The 19,357-nt window shown below is 46.4% G+C and overlaps 1 protein-coding gene across 9 annotated transcripts in view; it reads left to right on the forward strand.

Annotated features, from left to right (window-relative positions):
* Nucleotides 1-19,357, forward strand: part of Kif13a (kinesin family member 13A) — a 179,182-nt gene that overhangs the window by 116,530 nt on the left and 43,295 nt on the right. For all 9 annotated transcript variants that reach the window (XM_085831124.1, XM_085831120.1, XM_085831121.1 and 6 more), the window contains exons 13-21: nucleotides 69-203; nucleotides 2,072-2,202; nucleotides 3,747-3,833; nucleotides 3,934-4,100; nucleotides 9,443-9,656; nucleotides 10,746-10,908; nucleotides 12,811-12,951; nucleotides 13,657-13,806; nucleotides 17,357-17,518. In XM_085831124.1, coding sequence (XP_085687250.1) covers nucleotides 69-203; nucleotides 2,072-2,202; nucleotides 3,747-3,833; nucleotides 3,934-4,100; nucleotides 9,443-9,656; nucleotides 10,746-10,908; nucleotides 12,811-12,951; nucleotides 13,657-13,806; nucleotides 17,357-17,518 — 1,350 coding nt within the window. The remainder of the gene's footprint in view (nucleotides 1-68; nucleotides 204-2,071; nucleotides 2,203-3,746; nucleotides 3,834-3,933; nucleotides 4,101-9,442; nucleotides 9,657-10,745; nucleotides 10,909-12,810; nucleotides 12,952-13,656; nucleotides 13,807-17,356; nucleotides 17,519-19,357) is intronic.

Below are 19,357 nucleotides of genomic sequence, written 5' to 3' on the forward strand. Positions count from 1 at the left end.
CTTTCCATGGATACGTCTTGTGAGTAGAACAACAGAGCGTCTCTTCTTCTGTCTGTTTCCGTGCCCAGGAGAGACAGCGGCAGCTGGAAAGCATGGGGATCTCCCTGGAGACCTCTGGCATCAAGGTGGGGGACGACAAGTGCTACCTCGTCAACCTGAACGCAGACCCTGCCCTCAACGAGCTTCTGGTTTACTATTTAAAGGTGAGAAGGGCTATGAGAACAGACCACAGTGCTCTTGTGTCATCCCAACTGAACCTGGATGTCCCGCCCCAGACCATAATGGTGCAGCCCCTCCCCACTGGTCATTAGAAACAGCCTTTGTTTCACCCATGCCCTTGAGGACAGGTTCCAGAGGGGACAACTCAGGGTACACCCATAGAAGGACCCAAATGTATGGTCTCCCAGTCAGAGGTGTCTGGGGTCCAACCACATTAAATCTGAGAGGCCTTGGAAATTCGTCATTGTAACTCTAGGAAGATATCAAGTCATACACAAGTGTAAAGAGACCCTGGAGCAAAGCCCCAAGTCTGTCTTAGCTCTGACCCCAAGGATGTTTGTTCTGTGGTCACCTTTCAGAATGACCTTTTAGCATTGGCATTGTGCCCTCGTGTGCACTAAGCATGCTGGGGGTTGGGGGAGGCCTCTCCAAAGTGGTTTTCCAACGTCCTACCTTTAGGTCCCATGTGCATTTTTTTTCCCCCTCTGAGACAGGGATTGGGGGGAGGTTCTCTGTGTAACAAACTCTGCCTGTCCTGGACTTGCTTTGTAGACCAGGCTGGCCTCAAACTCATAGAGATCCACTTGCCTCTGCCTCCAGAGTGCTTATACCACCCTGCCCAGCCCCCTGTGCATTCTTTAAAAGTATCAAAAACTCCAGTACACTTTTATGTGTCTAGGTTGTAGCCGTCTGTATGCGTGGCATTAAAAGTGGAAGAGGCGCTGTAAGACAAACACACAGCTCTCAGTTTGCAGAGCTATGTCATCACTGGTCCGATGCCTGCAAAAGCCCTGCCGCACGTGCCTGATAAATTGAGAAAGCCCAGATAAATAACCTTTTGTTTGTCCTAAAATAGCGCTGACATCATGGTCTCATAAAAGGTCAAGAGATGTCAGGAGTTCTTTGTCTATATTTGCAGAACTACGAGAGAACTTTATTAAGCCAGAAATAGGACTCCCGAGCCAGGTGTGGTAGAGCATGCCTGTAACCTCCGGATTTGGCAGGTGTAGGCCGGAAAGATTGGAAGTTCAGGCTCATCTTCCACTGGGTAGCAAGTTCAGGGCCAGCATGATTTCTCCTTTTCTTTCTTGCCTGCCCCTTAAGAGTTAAAAGAGTTTCCAGTCACAGTGAGTACCCACCCCAACTAGTTAACTTTTGCCCAGTCACCTTCAGTTCTTCTAGAGCTGACCTGGTAAATTGTCACTGGGGGGTGAGGTGGGGTGGGGTGAGGTGGGGTGTCATTGCCCTCCGCGCCAACCCCAATCGCCAGTGCCACACCTCATTGTCTTCCTCCTCAGTTTACCCGTGGTGGCAAAGCTAGATGAAGTGGCATGCTGGTGCCCACTTCAAATAGTAAATATTCAATCCAGAATGAAAATTCAGTGTCTGCTACTGCTAACTCCAATTTTCTTATGTTTTAAAATAACACCTTATCACCATTGATAAAGGAACAGGTGTTGGTAGAGTTTAAACATTTTAAAAAAATGTTTCAAGGTAAGCTTTTGGCTTAAAAAAATATTACATTATTTGCTGATCTATCTATCTATCTATCTATCTATCTATCTATCTATCTATCTATCTATGGCAGACATGCACATGCCAAAGAGTGTGATTAGAGGTCAGAGAACGATTTTCTTCCACCATGTAGGTCTTGGGGATTGAACTCAGGTCATTAGGCTTGGTGATGAATGCTGTTATCCAATGAGCCATCTCATCAGCCCGCCCTTGGCTTTTGAAGCTCCAGACCTCCTGTGCGATTCATTTCCTACTCCTGATTTATTCCAAGTGCTTTGAGCATTTCTGGTTGAGTCCCTTGTGAACTTGGTCTCCGGTCTTCAATTGTATGTTGTAGGATCACACCCGGGTGGGTGCAGATACCTCTCAGGACATCCAGCTCTTTGGAATAGGGATTCAGCCCGAGCACTGTGAGATCGACATCGCAGCGGATGGAGACATCACTCTCACGCCCAAAGAAAATGCAAGGTAGGAGGCACTGCGGAGGCTTCTGCCCCTCCCTCCTTTTTAGGACCCTTTCCCCTTGCTTATTGCAGTTATGTCAAAGTAAGAATACACTAGGTATCCTTGAGGATTTACCTTCTGTTTATGGAGGGTGTATTAATTACCGTTCTCGTTGCCTTAACCAAAACCAAACAAAATACAAAATCAAAAGCCAAAGGAGGGGTATATTTTGGCTCCTGATTTGAAAGAGTAAGGTCCATATGGCTAGCAAGTTGTGGTGGCAGGCACGGCTGGTGGGATGGTGAAGGATCCTCCAGAGGATGAAGCAGCTGGCACGGTCAGCTCTGGAAGCCAACCTACCTAGACACCTGGTAGCTGTGTCACCCAAGGTCCGCCCCCAGTGACTCATTTCCTCCAGTGAGGCTCCGCCTCCCAAATGCCACAACCTTTGAATACAGTGCCACCCAGTGGGAAGCAAGTATTCTAGCACGTGAGCCTGTGGAGGCTTTGCGTATTGAAATCATAGCAGTATCGTAACTTTGAGGCATAATAGCGCTCTTTTTAGGGCTATTACGGCAAAGCCTTAGTAACCAGGGTTAAACTGAAGGGTGTAATGTTTTCATGAATGAATTTCAAAAGTTCAGGCGTCAGAGCCCTGGGGAGCCCAGGGCTTTACTAATGAGAGATTGTAGGAGACTTAAAGATCGTGTCTACCACCTTTTGTCATTAGGTTTCCCTGAGCATCCTTTAGGGAAGTTACTTTTAACTACCTTTCCACATCTGTACTTTGTTTCTAAATTGCCAGCAACTTTTTTCTAATGAGCTGTTGAATATATTGGGGGTGCTTTAATCTGTGTGTGTGTGTCTGTCTGTCAGTATGTGTGTCTGTGTATGTGTATCTGTGTGTGTGTCTGTCAGTGTGTGTCTATGTCTGTGTGTGCGTGTCTTTCAGTGTGTTTGTCTGTGTCAGTGTGTGTCTATCTGTGTCAGCGTGTGTCTGTGTGTCAATGTGTGTCTGTCTGTATCTATTTATGTGTGTCGGTATCTGTGTGTGTGTGTGTATGTGTGTGTGTGTGTCTGCGTCTATGTCTGTGTGTGTGTGATATGGAGTGGAGATCAGAGAACAGCCACAGGCGTGGCTTCCACATTGCTTGAGGTGGAGTCTCCTGTTCAGCACTGCAAAGGCAGGGCTGGCTGGCCTGGGAGCACTCAGGACCTCTGTGTCTACCTTCCTTGTCTCCCTGAGAACGATAAGACCACAGTTGTGTGCTACTCCTCCAGCTTAACCTGGGTTCCAGGGCTCTGAATTCAGGCCCTCACACTAGCTTTGCCTAAAGAGCCATCTCCCCAGCTCTGCTTTGTAAGTGTTACAAAATGCTTTCTCTCTTCATTAGAAACACACAGAATTGGGGAATCCCTCTTTGAAAGGACTTGGCAGGCCCTGGCTCACTGCTGAGACTGTTTCTGCTCCCAGAATGCATCCATTAGGAGACTGGTCCCTGTCACTTCTGTGAGTCTTGAGGCTACTGTCTTCTATCCACCTGGCACCTTCCTTTGTGTCCCTCCAGGTCCTGTGTCAACGGCACCCTTGTCTGCAATACTACCCAGCTGTGGCACGGCGACAGGATCTTATGGGGAAACAACCACTTTTTTAGGTAACAACTTCACGCTCTCTAGCATTCTTCATTTCCTTTTTTTTTTTTTCTGTTATGTATAAATCGAGCTGGTATCATCTAATGATGAAAACCTCCACAGAATTAACTTGCCTAAGAGGAAACGGCGGGACTGGCTGAAAGACTTTGACAGAGAAACCAGTGCCTCGGAGCATGATCTAGATGCTGCGAGCGAGGCTTCCTCGGAGCCAGACTACAACTACGAGTTCGCACAGATGGAGGTCATCATGAAAACACTGAACAGCAATGGTAAGGCAGCGGCTCTGACCTATGTCATCTCTGAGGGACCCCAGTGTAGAAGCAGAGCTGTCCCGAAGCTTAGACACAGCCAGCTCTTTATCTGCAGAGCCATCATCAGCAAGGAGTAGTATTAACACTGTAGAGAGAACTCAGGTGGAACCAGGGAGTGTGCAGATGGCCCCCTTTGGGGCACTTCTTGTCACCAGACCAGTTATGATAGCATTTCCATGGTCACAAAGTATGTACTGAATGGATTTGACAAAGATTTTTGTTTTTGTTTTTATAATTAAATTTTACATCATTGGTCTTGTCGTTTCTGGAAGAGTGAACAAGTTACGGAGAAAATACGGATCGAGGAATTTTAAATATAAAAGGTAGTGTTTACTAGGAGCTCATTTGGGAATTATATACCTCCAGAGAGACTTACTTTACTAACAGGCTCAAGTACCTTTCGTGAAAATGATGCTTAAAGCGAACTGTTGTCCAGGCTGGTTACCTGCGTAGGACAACACCTCCCTTCCTCCACCGGTTCCCCTGAGAGGCACACGCACACACTCTGATGCAGTCAGATGAGCAGGTGGTCTTGGTGTCTTCAGCATTCCATCTCCTGCTAGGTGGCTTCCCGATCGTAAGCCTGTCAGCCTGGTGGTCTTCCCCGTGGTGGTCCTACCTGAAGATCCTCTTCCCCCTCCTGTGGTTTCAGACGAAGCTCGTCCACCAACGCTGGGAGAGAGGTTCTTAATGGCTGCCTTAGCATGTGGGAACCTGGCTGGCTTTCAGCGGGGCCGCTGAGGGATGGCGAGTACTTTGAGCTTTGGCAAAGTCTGACAGGCAGGCAGTGTTGGCATGAAACAAAGGTTTTCTGCCTGGCAAAACTGCTTCTTGATCATGACCAAGGAATGCTATCTTCCCAAAATGACACCCTACCCGTATTCCAGCTCTGGCTCCTTCCCACTGTCCCTTCCCATACACATCCAGCCACACAGGAGAGGGTGTTTGGTGTTACAGCTGCTGTTACTAATGGCTTCATTCCTGCAGAGAACTCAGCAGTTCAGGGGAGTGGCACTTTTATCTGTAACCTCCATTATCTCAGTCAACTCCTAGACCTCTGGGGTAAGCACTGACCTAAAGCGCAGCTCATTTGCATGTAGATGTGAAAGAGGATCAGGGAAAATGGCTCACCCAGTAAAGCGCTTGCTCTGCAAGCCTCCATGGAACCCACAGAAAAGCCGGGTGCGCATGGCGGCTCCCCGTCATCCCGCACGGGAGAGGTGGAAACAGGGTCCCTGGAACAAGCTGCCTAGCTGAAGCTCTTAGTGAGCTCTGGGTTCTAGGGAGAGTCCTGCATTAATATTTAAAGTAAGGAGCCACAGGAAGATACTTAATGTTAGTCTGAGACCTCTACATGCATGCACCCAGTGTGCACCCTCACACAGCCTCTGAACATTCAGACACACATGTACCCATCCGGGCATATAAAACATGAAAATAAAGTAGAAGAAAATCTAGCTCAGAGCAACGCTGTCTTTTTCCCAAGGACTTTGGAAATCAAATACTAACCTCTTCCCCAAGTGCTTCTGAGGCCGGCTCTAAAGTAAAGTCTGTTAGGGACCAGCAAAGGCTATGTTTCTAACATCTAAAATTAGAAGTTTCTTCTCTTCCCCCTGAAGGTGGACTCCCTTCACAACCCAGTGAGTCATTCCTTATGTTCTTTCTTCCTTTTTTTCTTCTTTGTTTTTTAAATATAAATATAAATATATATATATATATATATATATATATATATATATACATATATATATGCCCATCTCAGAGGCAGATTACCTGGCTATTTTACTTTATTTTATTTTATAAGAGCAAGAGATACTTTATTCTAGAACCATTTTTGAATGACTATAACTTGGAGACACATATTTAGGTTATCTTCATTTCCATATTTCAACATGGAAGAAGTTTCATGAAGTTTTATCATTTTACAAAATGGAGGACATCATAAATCAAGTTTAAGACACGTTGTTGGGTTCAGGAGAGAGGCAGGTACAGCCAGAGAGGAAGCTTTTTCTATCGGCCCAGGACGCTAACTGTGATTCAGGGTCGCTGGAAGCTAGTCGTCTGCTAAGTTAATGGTTCGAAACGGTTGTTATCTGTTAGTCACAGGATGTCAGCTCAGACACAGAGGTGGGCAAGGGTTGACTGTTCCAGAGGGCTAGCACTAGCCTAAGACCTGCAACATGGCAGTCTCTCCACAGTACTGAAATTCTAGTTAGCTAGTAGTCAGTCTCTGTAGACACGGCTTCGTTACAAGAGTTCTCATTTACAGAACCCGCTGCTGGTCACACAGCACATTTGGTGCAGTGGGCAGTGGAGGAGAGAGGTACGCACGTATTATTTATTAAATATTATTATAATGTCCCTTGTGGCTAGAAATCTCATCCTAGGATCTGATATAGTTGAGGCTGAATAGCAGGCAGGACAGCAGTGTTTGGGAGAGAGAAAAGGCCATTAGCAAAGAAACTTGCAAATCATATCACAAGTATCAGCCATATTAGAATTTATTTTTAAAAGAGGCAAAGGAATCAAACTGATTGACAGAGAGAGACATATTATCAAAGAACTCCCAGGCTGGGGAGAGATAGCTTAGTCAGTACTTTCCTTCCCAGTAGAAAGACCTGAGTTTGGTCACTAGCACTCACATTTAAAGGAGCAGCAAACACCTATAATCCCAGCACTGGAGAAGCAAAGACAAAAGGGTCCTGTAGCTTGATGGGCAGCCAGTCTAGACTAACTGTGAGCCCCAGGCTAGTGAGAAAACTGGGTGCGTGTGTTGGGGGTGGGAGGAGATGTCTAAGCAGGGTACTTGGTACTAAGCCTGATGACCTGAGTATGACCCCCCCACCTCCAGAGAGGACCAACCCCTGCAAGTTGTCTCCTACCTCTACAGACATGCTACAGCATGCAGGCACATGCACACATGAAATAAATAAATATTTCTAAACGTGGACAGACAGCGCCTGAGGAATGACTCTCATGATTTACCTCCGGCCTTCACATGCACACATATCTGCACTCATCCCACCTCACAAACATGCATGCACACATGTATGTACACTCACTGAAAAAAATCAAAATAAAATTTAAAGAGAAATAAGAGAGAGGATATGAGGTAAAACAGAGCCTGACTCCTGAGCAGGGCTGTGTCCGCTGAGCCCCAGGAGGGGACCTGGAAGTCCGGCTTGGGAGGCTCAAGCATAGGGCTAAGTTACTGTCCTCTCTGCATCTGCATCTTGGTCTGTGGCTCCATTTGTGTTGTGTTACTTTGGCTGCTGGTATAGCTTCAAGCAGCCTGCCATGCAGCCTCTTAGACAAGGAACCTGGGTTGAGATCCTGCTGGTCAGCCTCTGGGGCCACATGTGTTTCTGCAGCACAGAAAGCAGGAGTGTGGATTAAATAAGTTCTTCAGGGCCTGGGCAGTGAAAGTCAACAGCAGGTTTTGCTTAGCGTGAACAAGGCCCAAGGTTCAATCCCCAGTGTGTCACTAGGGATCTTGTCACCAAACCCTGTAAAACCATTTCTTAGTGATGAAACCTGATGCTGCTTTGAAGAAGGAAAAAAAAAATATATATATATATATATATATATTTGAGTAATCTGGTTGGTTGTTTTGAAGACCCTGTTCTTTGATGAATGGCCATAAGAAGCAATCTTCGGGATAAAAACATTATATCAACCTGTTTATCAAGTTATTGTTACTCCCGTTGACTAGCCCGCTTCCAATCAGAGCTCAAAATCTGGTGTCGTCATCGGTTGCTATGCGACTATGACTTTTCTGAGCCCCAGTTTTCTAGGAACATTAAAACGGAGATGCCATCGCCCATAGAGAAGGAGGCGGGGACAGGGGCTGAAGGGTTCTTTGAAGATCATGCATGCGGAGTCTGTCCAGTCCCTGTATTTGAGATGTAGCCAGTAGGGTCAGGGTTGGCATGGCGGCTGTTGTTTTTTTATTAAAACAACTCACAGCGTCTTACAGTGCTATGGAACTGCTCGATTTTGCTTTGTTCTATTAACTTAGTTCTTTTAAGGCCAGTGTGTTCTCTTCTCTTCCGTGCTAATATAGAAAGAGTACTATTTATGCTTATTGTACAAACTGATGGTGTGTTTTGGAAGCGTCTCGTCGATAGCCGTGATCAGATGATTAAGAAACTTCTGAAGTACTTGTCACATTTTTTCTTCCTCCTGGAAATTAAGCTGAGAACTGAACAGGACTGTAGCACGGGTTGTCAGGGCTGCAGGGACATGCTCGCTGTGAGGGACAGGTCTCCCTTCCTCATGTGGTTGTCAAGTGGGCCGACACTTCGGAGACTGCTCACTTACATTGTGACTTGGTTCATGTGCTATTGTCTGGATCTGGTATCCAGCTCATTGGTTATCATCACATTCGGGCCCTGGCCAGCCAATTGGCTCCTCAGAGTCAGGTCCCACCTGTACCACAGCTGTCCATAGAGGTGCTAAGTGCTCTATCTGTTGTCTGCACATGTTTGTCTCTGGACCACTAAAGGGACAAAGGGATGGATGTTTCTTCTCTTTCCCTCCCTCCTTCACTCTCTCCCTCCTTCCTCTCTTTCTTTCTTTCTTTCTTTCTTTCTTTCTTTCTTTCTTTCTTTCTTTCTTTCCTTCTTTCCTTCCTTCCTTCCTCCTTTCTTTCTTTCCTTCTTCTTTCTTTCTCCTTTCTTCCTTCCTTCCTTTCTTTCTTTCTTTCTTTCTTTCTTTCTTTCTTTCTTTCTTTCTTTCTGTTAATTGTCCTCTTAGGAATTAATACCCGAGACTATCCACGCCCTATACCTAGTCAATATTTTCCAAGGTATGCTGTGATTTCCTCCCCATTTAGGGAAATACAAGAGTAGGGAAGTTCACAGCGAGCAAGCTGAAGCCCATCCATCACATGCAAAAGCTGTGTTCAATGAGTGTAGAGGTCCCGCACTGTAGAGATCAGCTCACTCTGTTCCCAGCCCTGTGCCGTCCTGGGTTTCACAGTGGTTTGACATGCAGTTCCTCCCCATGAAACGTGGGGGGGGGGGGGCGCGGGGGGGTTATGACACAGACAGATAAACATGAGGGTACACCCAGCCCACTGAAGAAGGTAACAGTGGGAAAGGTTAGCTCAAGTGTTACCCAAAGGGAAATCAGGAGGATTTCCCCTGTGAGCCCTCAGGCCTGTCACAGGAAGCAGAGGACCAGGCGAGATTCTGAGGCAGGACATGTTTCTTGCTGGAAGAGGCCCCGAAAGGCACCTGTGTAGACTCCCGTCCCTATCAGCCACTTACAACCTCTTGCCTCTTCTCTTGGCTCACCAGATCCAGTTCAAAATGTGGTTCAGGTCCTGGAGAAGCAGTACCTGGAAGAGAAGCGGACCGCCCTGGAGGAACAGCGGCTCATGTATGAACGCGAGCTGGAGCAGCTTCGCCAGCAGCTCTCTCCCGAGAGGCAGCCACCCAGCAGCGCCTCAGACCGCCTGGCCTACAGCAGCCAGACAGCCCAGCAGAAGGTGACCCAGTGGGCCGAGGAGAGGTAAGGATAGGGACAGACCCCAAGTCGGGAATGAGGGCTGCAGGGCTGGAGAGGCCTGTGAAGGGAGGAGAGACCTGGAAAAAAGGAGATTGGTGGCCTGGATCTAGTTTGGCTCTTGGTGTTTTGTTTCAGAGATACTACCCCATCCTAAGTTGTTCGAAGTAATGCCAGCTGCCACAGACCACCCCTCCCCCCAGACCCCTAATCTTTTACCCTTTGGTAAAGTGCCAAAGGAGAGGGCTTAGATTGGTGGGCCCTGAGACAGCAGAAGTGTGAGTGACTCTTCAACAACAATCTGAAGATGCAGACAGAAAGTAGGGAGGTTGGCTGGTTGGTTTCTTTGCTTTTTCTTTCAGAAGGGGGTTGTGGTGGTTGAAAGCCTGGCCTTTTCCCACACTAGATGCCCACTGCCACTGAGAACACCCCCAGTTCCAGGGTTGTAGACGGGTGGCTTAGCAGGAACAGGAAGCTGGAGAGGAAAGGAAAGTGTGTTTGGAAGCCTGTGAGCAGGCTGTTTTGTTGACTCTGGAAGTGACTTACAGAGGAGCTGGAAGGGTTCAGTCTAAGCCTGAGATTGAGCATGTACAAGATGACAAGCAGGACCTGTCAAAAATGACCAGGGATGCTTGGAAGGCAGAAGGACTGTCATGTGGGCCTCAGTAGTAAATAAATAAGGAGGGAGGGAGGGGAGGGGAGGGGAGGCGAGGGAGGGAGGGGAAGGAGAGGAACAAAATATTGTGGCAGCCCTGGCTGGTCTGGAACTGGCTATGTAAACCAGGCTGGCCTTGAACTCACAGAGATCTGCCTGCCTCTGCTGCCAAACGTCCTAGGATTAAAGACATGCACCACAATACCCAGTGCCTAGGTTTGTGTCTTTGTTTAACACCAACCCTCAACCCCTCAATGTTTTCCCCAACTTTAGTTCTCAGTGAGTGACCTATCTGTGGGCAGGAGGGAAAACTTCCTAAAAGTAGCTCTGTAATTGTCAATGGTATTGGTTACCGTTTCCTGGCAGTCCCACACTCTGAGAAAGGAACGGAACTCCGGCTCACTTCACCTGTGTGTGCTTTCTTTTCTTCAACGTTGCAGGGATGAACTCTTTAGGCAGAGCTTGGCCAAGCTTCGAGAGCAGCTGGTGAAAGCCAACACTTTGGTGAGGGAAGCCAACTTCCTAGCCGAGGAAATGAGCAAGCTCACTGACTACCAAGTGACTCTGCAGATCCCTGCGGCCAACCTCAGTGCCAACAGGAAGGTAGGCATGGCCCTAGGGAACGGGACCACATGATGGAGGCTGGTAAATGCTGCGGATCGGAATCTAGAGATCATCTCTGTGGGCAGGTCCTAAGGGGAACCGGGGTTGGCTCTGTAAAGCCTTCGGGTTGGTATTTACCCATGGGTAAGCATGCTGGGTAAATGCCCTTAGAAAGGACAGAAACAGAAGGCTAGGAGGTGGCGTGCATGCCTTTAACCCAGGCTCTCAGGAGGGAGAGGCAGGCAAATCTCTGAGTTCAAGGCCAGCCTGAGCTACAGAGGAAGTTCCAGGACAACCAAAGCTATAAGAAAAACCCTGTCTTGAGAAGAATGAGGAGGGCGGGGGAAGAAAAGGATGGAAGCATAATTTGGTGGCAGAAGGACTTTCTGACTTAGTCACTTCCTTGAAAAGATTGAAACTAGGGACTCAGAGGATAGCTTCGCTCACAAGCCTGATGATCTGGGTTCAATTCCTGGCTCCCGTGTAAGAATGGAATGCGACCCACAGAGCTGTCCTCAGACCTCCACAGGCTCACAGTGCCCAACCACATCCACAGTAATGATAGAGGTTTCAAAAGAGTGAAGTTAGGCATACATGTGTGTTTACGCATGTATATACATGCATGTGTAAGTATTACGCCTGCCTGCCTTCATGCACACACCCCTTCTGCAGTGAGGGCATCTGGGTGTGCTTGGTTGTCCCGCCGTCTCTGAGTGGACTCTCTGAGAAGGACAAACATCTTGGAAACCTGCTAGCATGCACACAGAACTCCTTAGAGCCATCTGGAGGTCTCCTATCATTACAGCATCAAGAGTTTACTGTAAAAGAGAAACCTGGAAGAAAATGAATTTTCATCTCTTTTTTTTTTCCTGCCCAGACAGCAAGTTAAAAGGGAAGTTGTGTGTGGGGAGTGGAGAGAGAGGGCTCACTCAGGCAACCACTTACTGCTCTGCCAGAGGACCCAAGTTTGGTTCTTAGCACACACATGGTGGCTCACCTTTATCTGGAACTCCAGGTGCAAGGGATCCAATATCCTCTCCTGGCTCTGAGGCACCAGGGACACATGTGCACATACATGCATGCAGGCAAAACACACATGTACCATAAAATAAAGTCTTTTTTTTTAAATTTCTTTAAGACTGATTGATTGATTGATTGGTTGACTGATTGATTGATTGATTGATTGATGTGTGTACCTTCTTTCTGTATATTAGAATTTTTATAGTCCTTTTCTTCTTTAAGACTGATTGATGTGTGTATATGATAATTTTTATAGTTCTTTTATTCTTTAAGACTGATTGATTTATTGATTGACTGATTGATTGATTGATGTATGGATGGATTGAGACAGGGTCTCATAATCCCCTGCTACCCTCAAACTTACTAAGTAGCTAAGGATGACCTTGAACTTCTGCTCCTCCTGTCTTTACCTCCCAAATTTGGTCATGATGAGCATGCACTACCACATCTGTTTTAGAGGAAGCTGGGGCTGTAACCCAGGGCTTTGTGCTAGATAAGCCACCTGAGCTAAGCCAGTGTGCTAAGTAAGTCACCTGAGCCACTCCAGCCCTCACGGTTGAATCTGTGTAACAAAAACTTGAAGTACCCTAATTGAATAGTAGTCAGAATGTGATAAATCTGTGTGATGAATTCCTATGTTGCTATTGGAAAGCAAGATTATGAAGGATATCCAATGAAAGGAATTGTGAGGTAAATATACATAGATCTATAGATACATAGATGTCTGTAGAAAAGAAAGACCAGGGCATTCCCTAGGTGGTAAAGTTTTACTGTCTTTTGTAAACTTAGAACCTCACAATAGTATATACAGTCTTTAACTGTGTGTGTGTGGGGGGGGGGAGTGTCAAAGTCATGTCTGCTCTGTCTTCCATCATGATACAGAGAGGCGCAATCGTCAGCGAGCCCGCCATCCAAGCCAGGAGGAAAGGGAAGGGCACCCAGGTCTGGACCATTGAGAAGCTGGAGAATAAGCTAATTGATATGAGAGACCTTTACCAAGAATGGAAAGACAATGTTCCTGAGGTAAGAGAAACAGAGCATGAAGGAGACTTGGCCGAATGAAGACCTCAGGTATAATGGTTTGGTCATTTACACTAGGGAGATAAAATGTGATCTTTAAGGGCCAGTCGCACGTGAATCTGTCCGGTGGACACGAAATCCGGGAAATTCCCCCAGGCGGGACTTAGTTTGCTTTGTGCTCTTTGACTTTCAAGGGAAAAGAGGAGAAAAGAAGTTGCTCCGAGCATGCGCAGTCGCTCCGCGCTATCAGTCCGTGTCCTGGAAAATTAGTCCGGCCAAAGCCAGTGTGGATTTCATCTTCATCCCCGTCTGCGCATGTGCCCCTAGTTGTCTGTGCCCCTAGCTGTGCTCAGGGCTGGGTAGATTTCTGAAGTCGTCATAGCGAATGTAATGTTGAGTTTTGCTTTTAACATTTGATGTTGGTAATAAAAAGGAAAATCTGGTGAAGGAATTGGTGTAAGTCACAGGGCATGACATGAAGTAGGCTTCAGGCGTGGGGTGAGTGAAGCTGGGGCTCCTCTGCGTGAGCGTCCCCTAGCAAACACGCCCTGCTCGTGTGCTGGGTCTCTGTGGGCACGATTCTGATTGCACTTGTTTATTTTTATGAATGCTTCCTCTAAACGTTTTTAGTGCTAATTTGAAATAACATTATTTAAGTTGATGCGTTGTTTCCTGACTTCTCACCCAATGACCTATCCTTTTTCTCAGGCCAAGAGGCTCTATGGGAAGCGAGGTGACCCTTTCTATGAAGCTCAGGAGAATCACAACCTCATTGGGGTGGCTAATGTGTTTTTGGAATGTCTCTTCTGTGATGTGAAGCTTCAATATGCAGTACCCATCATCAGCCAGCAGGGGGAGGTAAGGACACGCCAGCCCCTAGAAAATGACAGGATAGGAAATTTTGTTTAATCTCTTGCCTGAGAGAGATCAAGAAGAGGTGTGTGTGTGTGTGTGTGTGTGTGTGTGTGTGTGTGTGTGTGTGTGTGTGTGTGTGTTGATCTTCTTTTGTTTTATTCCTCTTAATATACATCAGGATTAAGCCATGATCTTAAAAGGCAACACATTTCATATTTGTGGTTCAAAAATTTTTTTGTTTTAATTTTGGTAATAAGTTTTGCTCTTTGCTCCATATTAATTTTTCCTTTTAAAAACCACCGCCAATGATAGTCATCCACACCAGTTCCTTCCTGGATCATAGATGTCCTTTACAAGGTATTGCTTAGATTCAGGAGTGGTGGTGTCTTCCTTTGACCCCAGCACTCAGGACAGAGGCAGGCAGATCTCTATGCCAGCCTGTTCTACCAAGTGAGTCCAAGAACAGCCAGGGCTGCACAGTGAGAACCTGTAAACAAAGAAATGAGTAAATAAAATAAAAAATTTAAAACCTCAGAAGATTATTCTGAAGCCCTAAGTCACAAAGAAGGCATCCTAAATAGCCTTTGTTAGTCTCCTTTAGACAGCCATATTTCAACAGTGTGGGTGTATTTGCCCTTTGTGGGCCTTGGACACGTTAGAAGACATTCATGTGGAAATTTTTAATTTTTCCTTAGGTCCATTTTCACTTTGACAACTTTATTATTTGATTATACTGTGGCTACAGAAAGACTCAAATAAAATGAAATTCACCCAGTATCCCTCTGACCAACACCATAATAAGATTGTCTGTAGTCCCTTCTCGTCTCTTTATACATTTGCACTGCTCTTAAACCAAACCAGCCTTGCAAAGTTACCCGTTTTTCCCATTTCGTATTCTGGAGCAGCCATTTTATTATGTGAAAATGTGTTCTTCGGTTTATTGGTTCCCAACCCAATTATAGTGGAAACATACCTTAGCTCTAACTTTTGGGTATTCAGTTGCTTGGACTATCTTCTGTCATAGTTAGCACTATATGGCTCTGATCTTGTTAAAGAAAATGTCCTGGAGCACCCAGGTCCATCTGTCTATTTAAGCTTGTGGTGTGTTCCAGCATACGGCCCTCCAGAAGAGTCCATTTCTCTTTGTATTCGTTGGCAGCATAAAGGATGATCACTTCTTGTGTCCCCCTCCTCCCCCACACACACTACAGTATAAGATTTTCCCCAGAACCTACTGGCTGTTTGCTGGTCTCCTGTGTTCTGCAGTCTTAGACACCATCTTCTATGGGTAAAGGCATGAAAGCTGTGTGTCTCAGATTCAGACTTCTACCCAACTCGTCAACTGATGTTTTTCTCTTTAGTCTCAATCCTTAACTCCCTAGTTTGTTTTATATAGCGTATAAACTTGAACTACAAAGTTATTCTAAGCTGGGCATGGTGGTGCACGCCTTTAATCCCAGTACACGGGAGGCAGAGATAGGCGGATTTCTGAGTTCGAGGCCAGCCTGGTCTACAAAGTGAGTTCCAGGACAGCCAGGGGTATACAGAGAAACCCTGTCTCGAAAAACCAGGAAAAAACAAAAAAACAAAAAACAAAAAAAACAGTTATTCCTTGGGTTTCTTAGAATAAGATATGGTTTACAAAGGGTAGCTGGGAATAAACCTGGGTTCCCAGGGTGGGATATAAGTGTGTGTGTGTGTGTGTGTGTGTGTGTGTGTGTAGGAGCTGGGACCTTCTGGATAATTCTGCCCCAGTGACCACCAATGCTTCTCTCATGCTGAAAATACAACTTAAATGGCCAGTGGAGCCAGTGGCTGAGGCCCTCTTTAAGGTCCTCTTAATCTAGAGTCCTGGGCACGTTCTGGGTATCTGAAATTATATCACAAATGTACTCAGGGGGCCCATAGATGGCTCAGCAGGGTAAAAGCACTTAGCCATGTAAGCCTAATGACCTGAGTTCAGTCTCCAGTTCTCAGAGTGGAAAGAGAGAAAGGACTTCTAAATGTTTCCCTCTGACCGTCACTGTGGCATGCTTACACCTGTAAGCACACACACACGTAAATACATAAATATGTGTTCAGTCCTCAGACAAGCACCGTATGAAGCACTGCACTGTACTTTCTGCCCCTCAGTACTTCTACCTCTGTATATCACTTGTCAGATATCACCAGCTGATTTCTCTCAGATCCTTGGCTCTGGTGCCAGTTGGTACATGGAAGTCTGAGCATTAAACATAACCCTTAGCCTGGGGTGGTAGCTTATGTCTGCAAGCATAGTATTCAGAAGCTAAGGCAGAAAGATTGTGCATTCGAGCAGACTGAGTCATTTCCAAAAGAAGGAAGGAATACTACCATACTGGACCTGCTCCAGTGAGACACTGCCATGATCAGAAATATAAACATCCTAGTGACAAATGGAGAACAGTTATTTAGGGGTAGAGGGAATGCCTCAGCAGTTCAGAGTGGCTTGCTGCTCTTAGTAAGGGCCAGAGTTCAAGTCGAAGCTCCCCAGTCAGATGGTTCACAGCTGCCTATGACTCCAGTTCCAGGGGCATCTGATAACCTTTGGCCTCTTTGGACACCAACAGACAAGTGCACAGACCTACACACACACACACACGCATAATTAAACAATAAGTTGAACAAAAGAATCGTTACGCAGAGTGGACATTGGGGGAGGCCTGCCTATCATTGAAGCACTCTGGAGGCTGAAGCAGGAGGATTCCACAGTGAGGTCAACCTGGGCTATAATAGTGAGACCCTGTCTCAACAAATCAAAACCTCGAAAAAACAAACAAACAAACAAACAAACAAACTACTTTCCCATGCTGGATGGCTTTGTTCCTGCCATCCCTTCTGGTAAGAGCCTTTTACCACCCCATGAGACCGTTTTCATGCAGCTCCATGTTACACACCATCCTCCCTCCTTGAGCCAGGGACCATGTCTGCCTAGTGTACTGTGGGAAGCACAGTACTTGGCAGTTTCTGCCCCCATCCATCCTGGGTGAATACTTGCTACATGCATGTGCATACATTTATTCTATGCACACCCACCACCTACACCTTTCTGTTATGTCGACTGCTCCATCCTGTTATTGGCTCTCATTTCACCTTCACTTTCTGCATTTAACCATGAGTTCACTAGCAAGAGAGCCCACTCCCTGGAGTACCAAGATTACCCAAGCATGGTATCAAAGAAATGCATGCGCAACTATGTAAACAAACACGAAACAATGTTTCAGTAGAATATGATAGCTCCCTTGAAGCTGCTCCTTGCCTGAGCTGAGGAAAATGGATACACCTAAGGAGAGTTCTAGAAAGCAAGTTGGGAGGAGCAGATTTGGTTCAGAGTAAGAAAGGAGGGATGCAAGGGCAAGCATGGGCTTGCCAGGCTCTGGGTGGGTGGGTTTGGGGTCTCCTTCCTGGAGGTGGCTTAGGAGGGAGCGTCTCCCACTGCCGGAGATGGACAGCCAGAGCTGTAGAGTGAATTTCTGTCTCCTGCTAGCATTGCCCAGGGTATACCTTTTAACTATGCTCCTGTTCCTTGACCCAGGTTGCCGGGCGCCTCCATGTGGAGGTGACGCGCATTACAGGAACTGTTCCAGAACGCATGGCGGAGGATGACTCTTCAGAGAACTCTAGTGAGAGCGGGAGTCTTGAAGTGGTCGACAGCAGCGGCGAAGTCATTCACCGGGTCAAAAAGCTGACATGCAGGGTGAGAGAGCAGTGATCGGGGCTCACATAGACCCTGGTAATGCCGGGTGAGAGGGCAGTCATCGGGGCTCAGGTTGCCGGGTGAGACGGCAGTGATCTGGACTCATGTAGACCCTGGCAATGCCAAGTCAGAAGGTGGTGATCAGGGCTCACATAGACCCTGGCAATGAGGGGTAAGAAGGCGATGATCAAGGCTCAGGTAGCCGGATGAAACAGCAGTGATCTGGGCTAACGTTGACCCTGGCAATGCTTGATGAAAGTGACTCTCGTAGACCTTGGAAATACCGGATGAGAGGGCAGTGGTCTGAGCTCCCGTAGAACCTGGTGGGTGAGGGGGGCGGTGATCGGGGCTCATTAAGACATGGCAATGCTAGGCTATACCCACAAAGTTTGATAAGATTTCATCTAGTACTATGCAAGTTTAACTGTCTGACAGGAGATGTGGCTGTGAGCAGCACTTCTTCTAGAATTCTGTCGTGACAATTGTTTGAAATCTCCCCCTAAAATCCCCCCTCTGCATTTTGTATCTAGACAAAAGTGATTTCATGATGCCTTCCACATACCCAAATCCTCTCAAGTCCCTTATGCCCTGTGCTTTCGTATATTCTATCTACACACATCCTTCGACATACTTCAAATAATCTCCAATAGAACAGCATGCAGCGTGGTACAAATGTGGTGTGTGTGTTACATCACAGCACCAGTTACCTTTGTTTTTAAGATTTTATGTAGTACTGGCTATCCTGAAGTTCACTATGTAGACCATGCTTGCCTCCAATTCAACAGAGATCTGCCTACTTCTGCCCCGTGAGTGCTGGAATACTCCCCAGCACACCCAGCCTCAGTTGGTTCTAATTTTCTGACACAGCCTAGAGTCACCTGATAGAGGAATTACATCGGTCAAATTGTCTAGGGCCTGTCTGTAGGAGATTGTCTTAATTGTTAAATCGTAGAAGAGAGCCCAGCCCACTGTGGGAGGCACCATTCCCTTGGCAGGTGGTTCTGAGCTATACGAGAAAGCTAGCTAAGTATGAGCCAGCCAGCCAGCAACATTCCTCCATGGATTCTCCAAGTTCCTGCCTGGACTTCCCTCAGTGACAGTCTGTGTCCGATCAGCTTGAAATTAATTCTTTCTTCCCCTAAGTTGCTTTTGGTTATGGTTTTGTACCACATCAACAGAAAGCAAACCATAAGTGGCTTAAAGAGTAATGACAAGAAAAAGTCTACATGCTGTCACGACAGTGTAGTTGTTTTGGGTGTATCTGGTCTGTTGGTTAAACCACGGCTGTCAAATTTATAAATACAGAAGGCCGTGTGTATGGCTGCATGGAGAATTTATTAGTGAGTTGTGGTTTTTTTCTAATAAAAGTCAAATCTGTATCAGAAACTAAATCACGAGTAAATTAGACAGGAATGTGTTTGGGGTTCCTTTTTATTCTTACTAAGTTTGTATTTTGCCATTAGAAAACTGTGGTACAGGTTTTGTTTTAGATGGAACACTCAGGATGGTGGGCTGACTCATCAGGAAAAGAGGCTTGCTGCCTAGCCCAAGAACCTGAGTTTAGTCTCCAGAACCCACATGGGAAAGGAAGGAATCGACTCCCGTAGGGTCCCCCCCCACACACACACACACACGGCACATGTGTGCACATAGCAAGGTGAATAGAATACAATAAGGAAATATAATTTTTCTTACAATTTCTAGTGGATGGGTTCATACACTAGACATGATGGTACATGCCTTTAGTCCCAGCACTCAAGAGATAGAACTGGGCAGATATCTGTGAGCTAAGGACTCCATGGTTTATAGTTTTAAAAAAAGGCTGAGCTGGGAATACAG

The sequence above is a fragment of the Mus caroli genome, unplaced genomic scaffold, assembly GCF_978045245.1.
Source record: "Mus caroli unplaced genomic scaffold, Mus_caroli_1 scaffold_15, whole genome shotgun sequence".
Taxonomy (NCBI): Eukaryota; Metazoa; Chordata; class Mammalia; order Rodentia; family Muridae; genus Mus; species Mus caroli.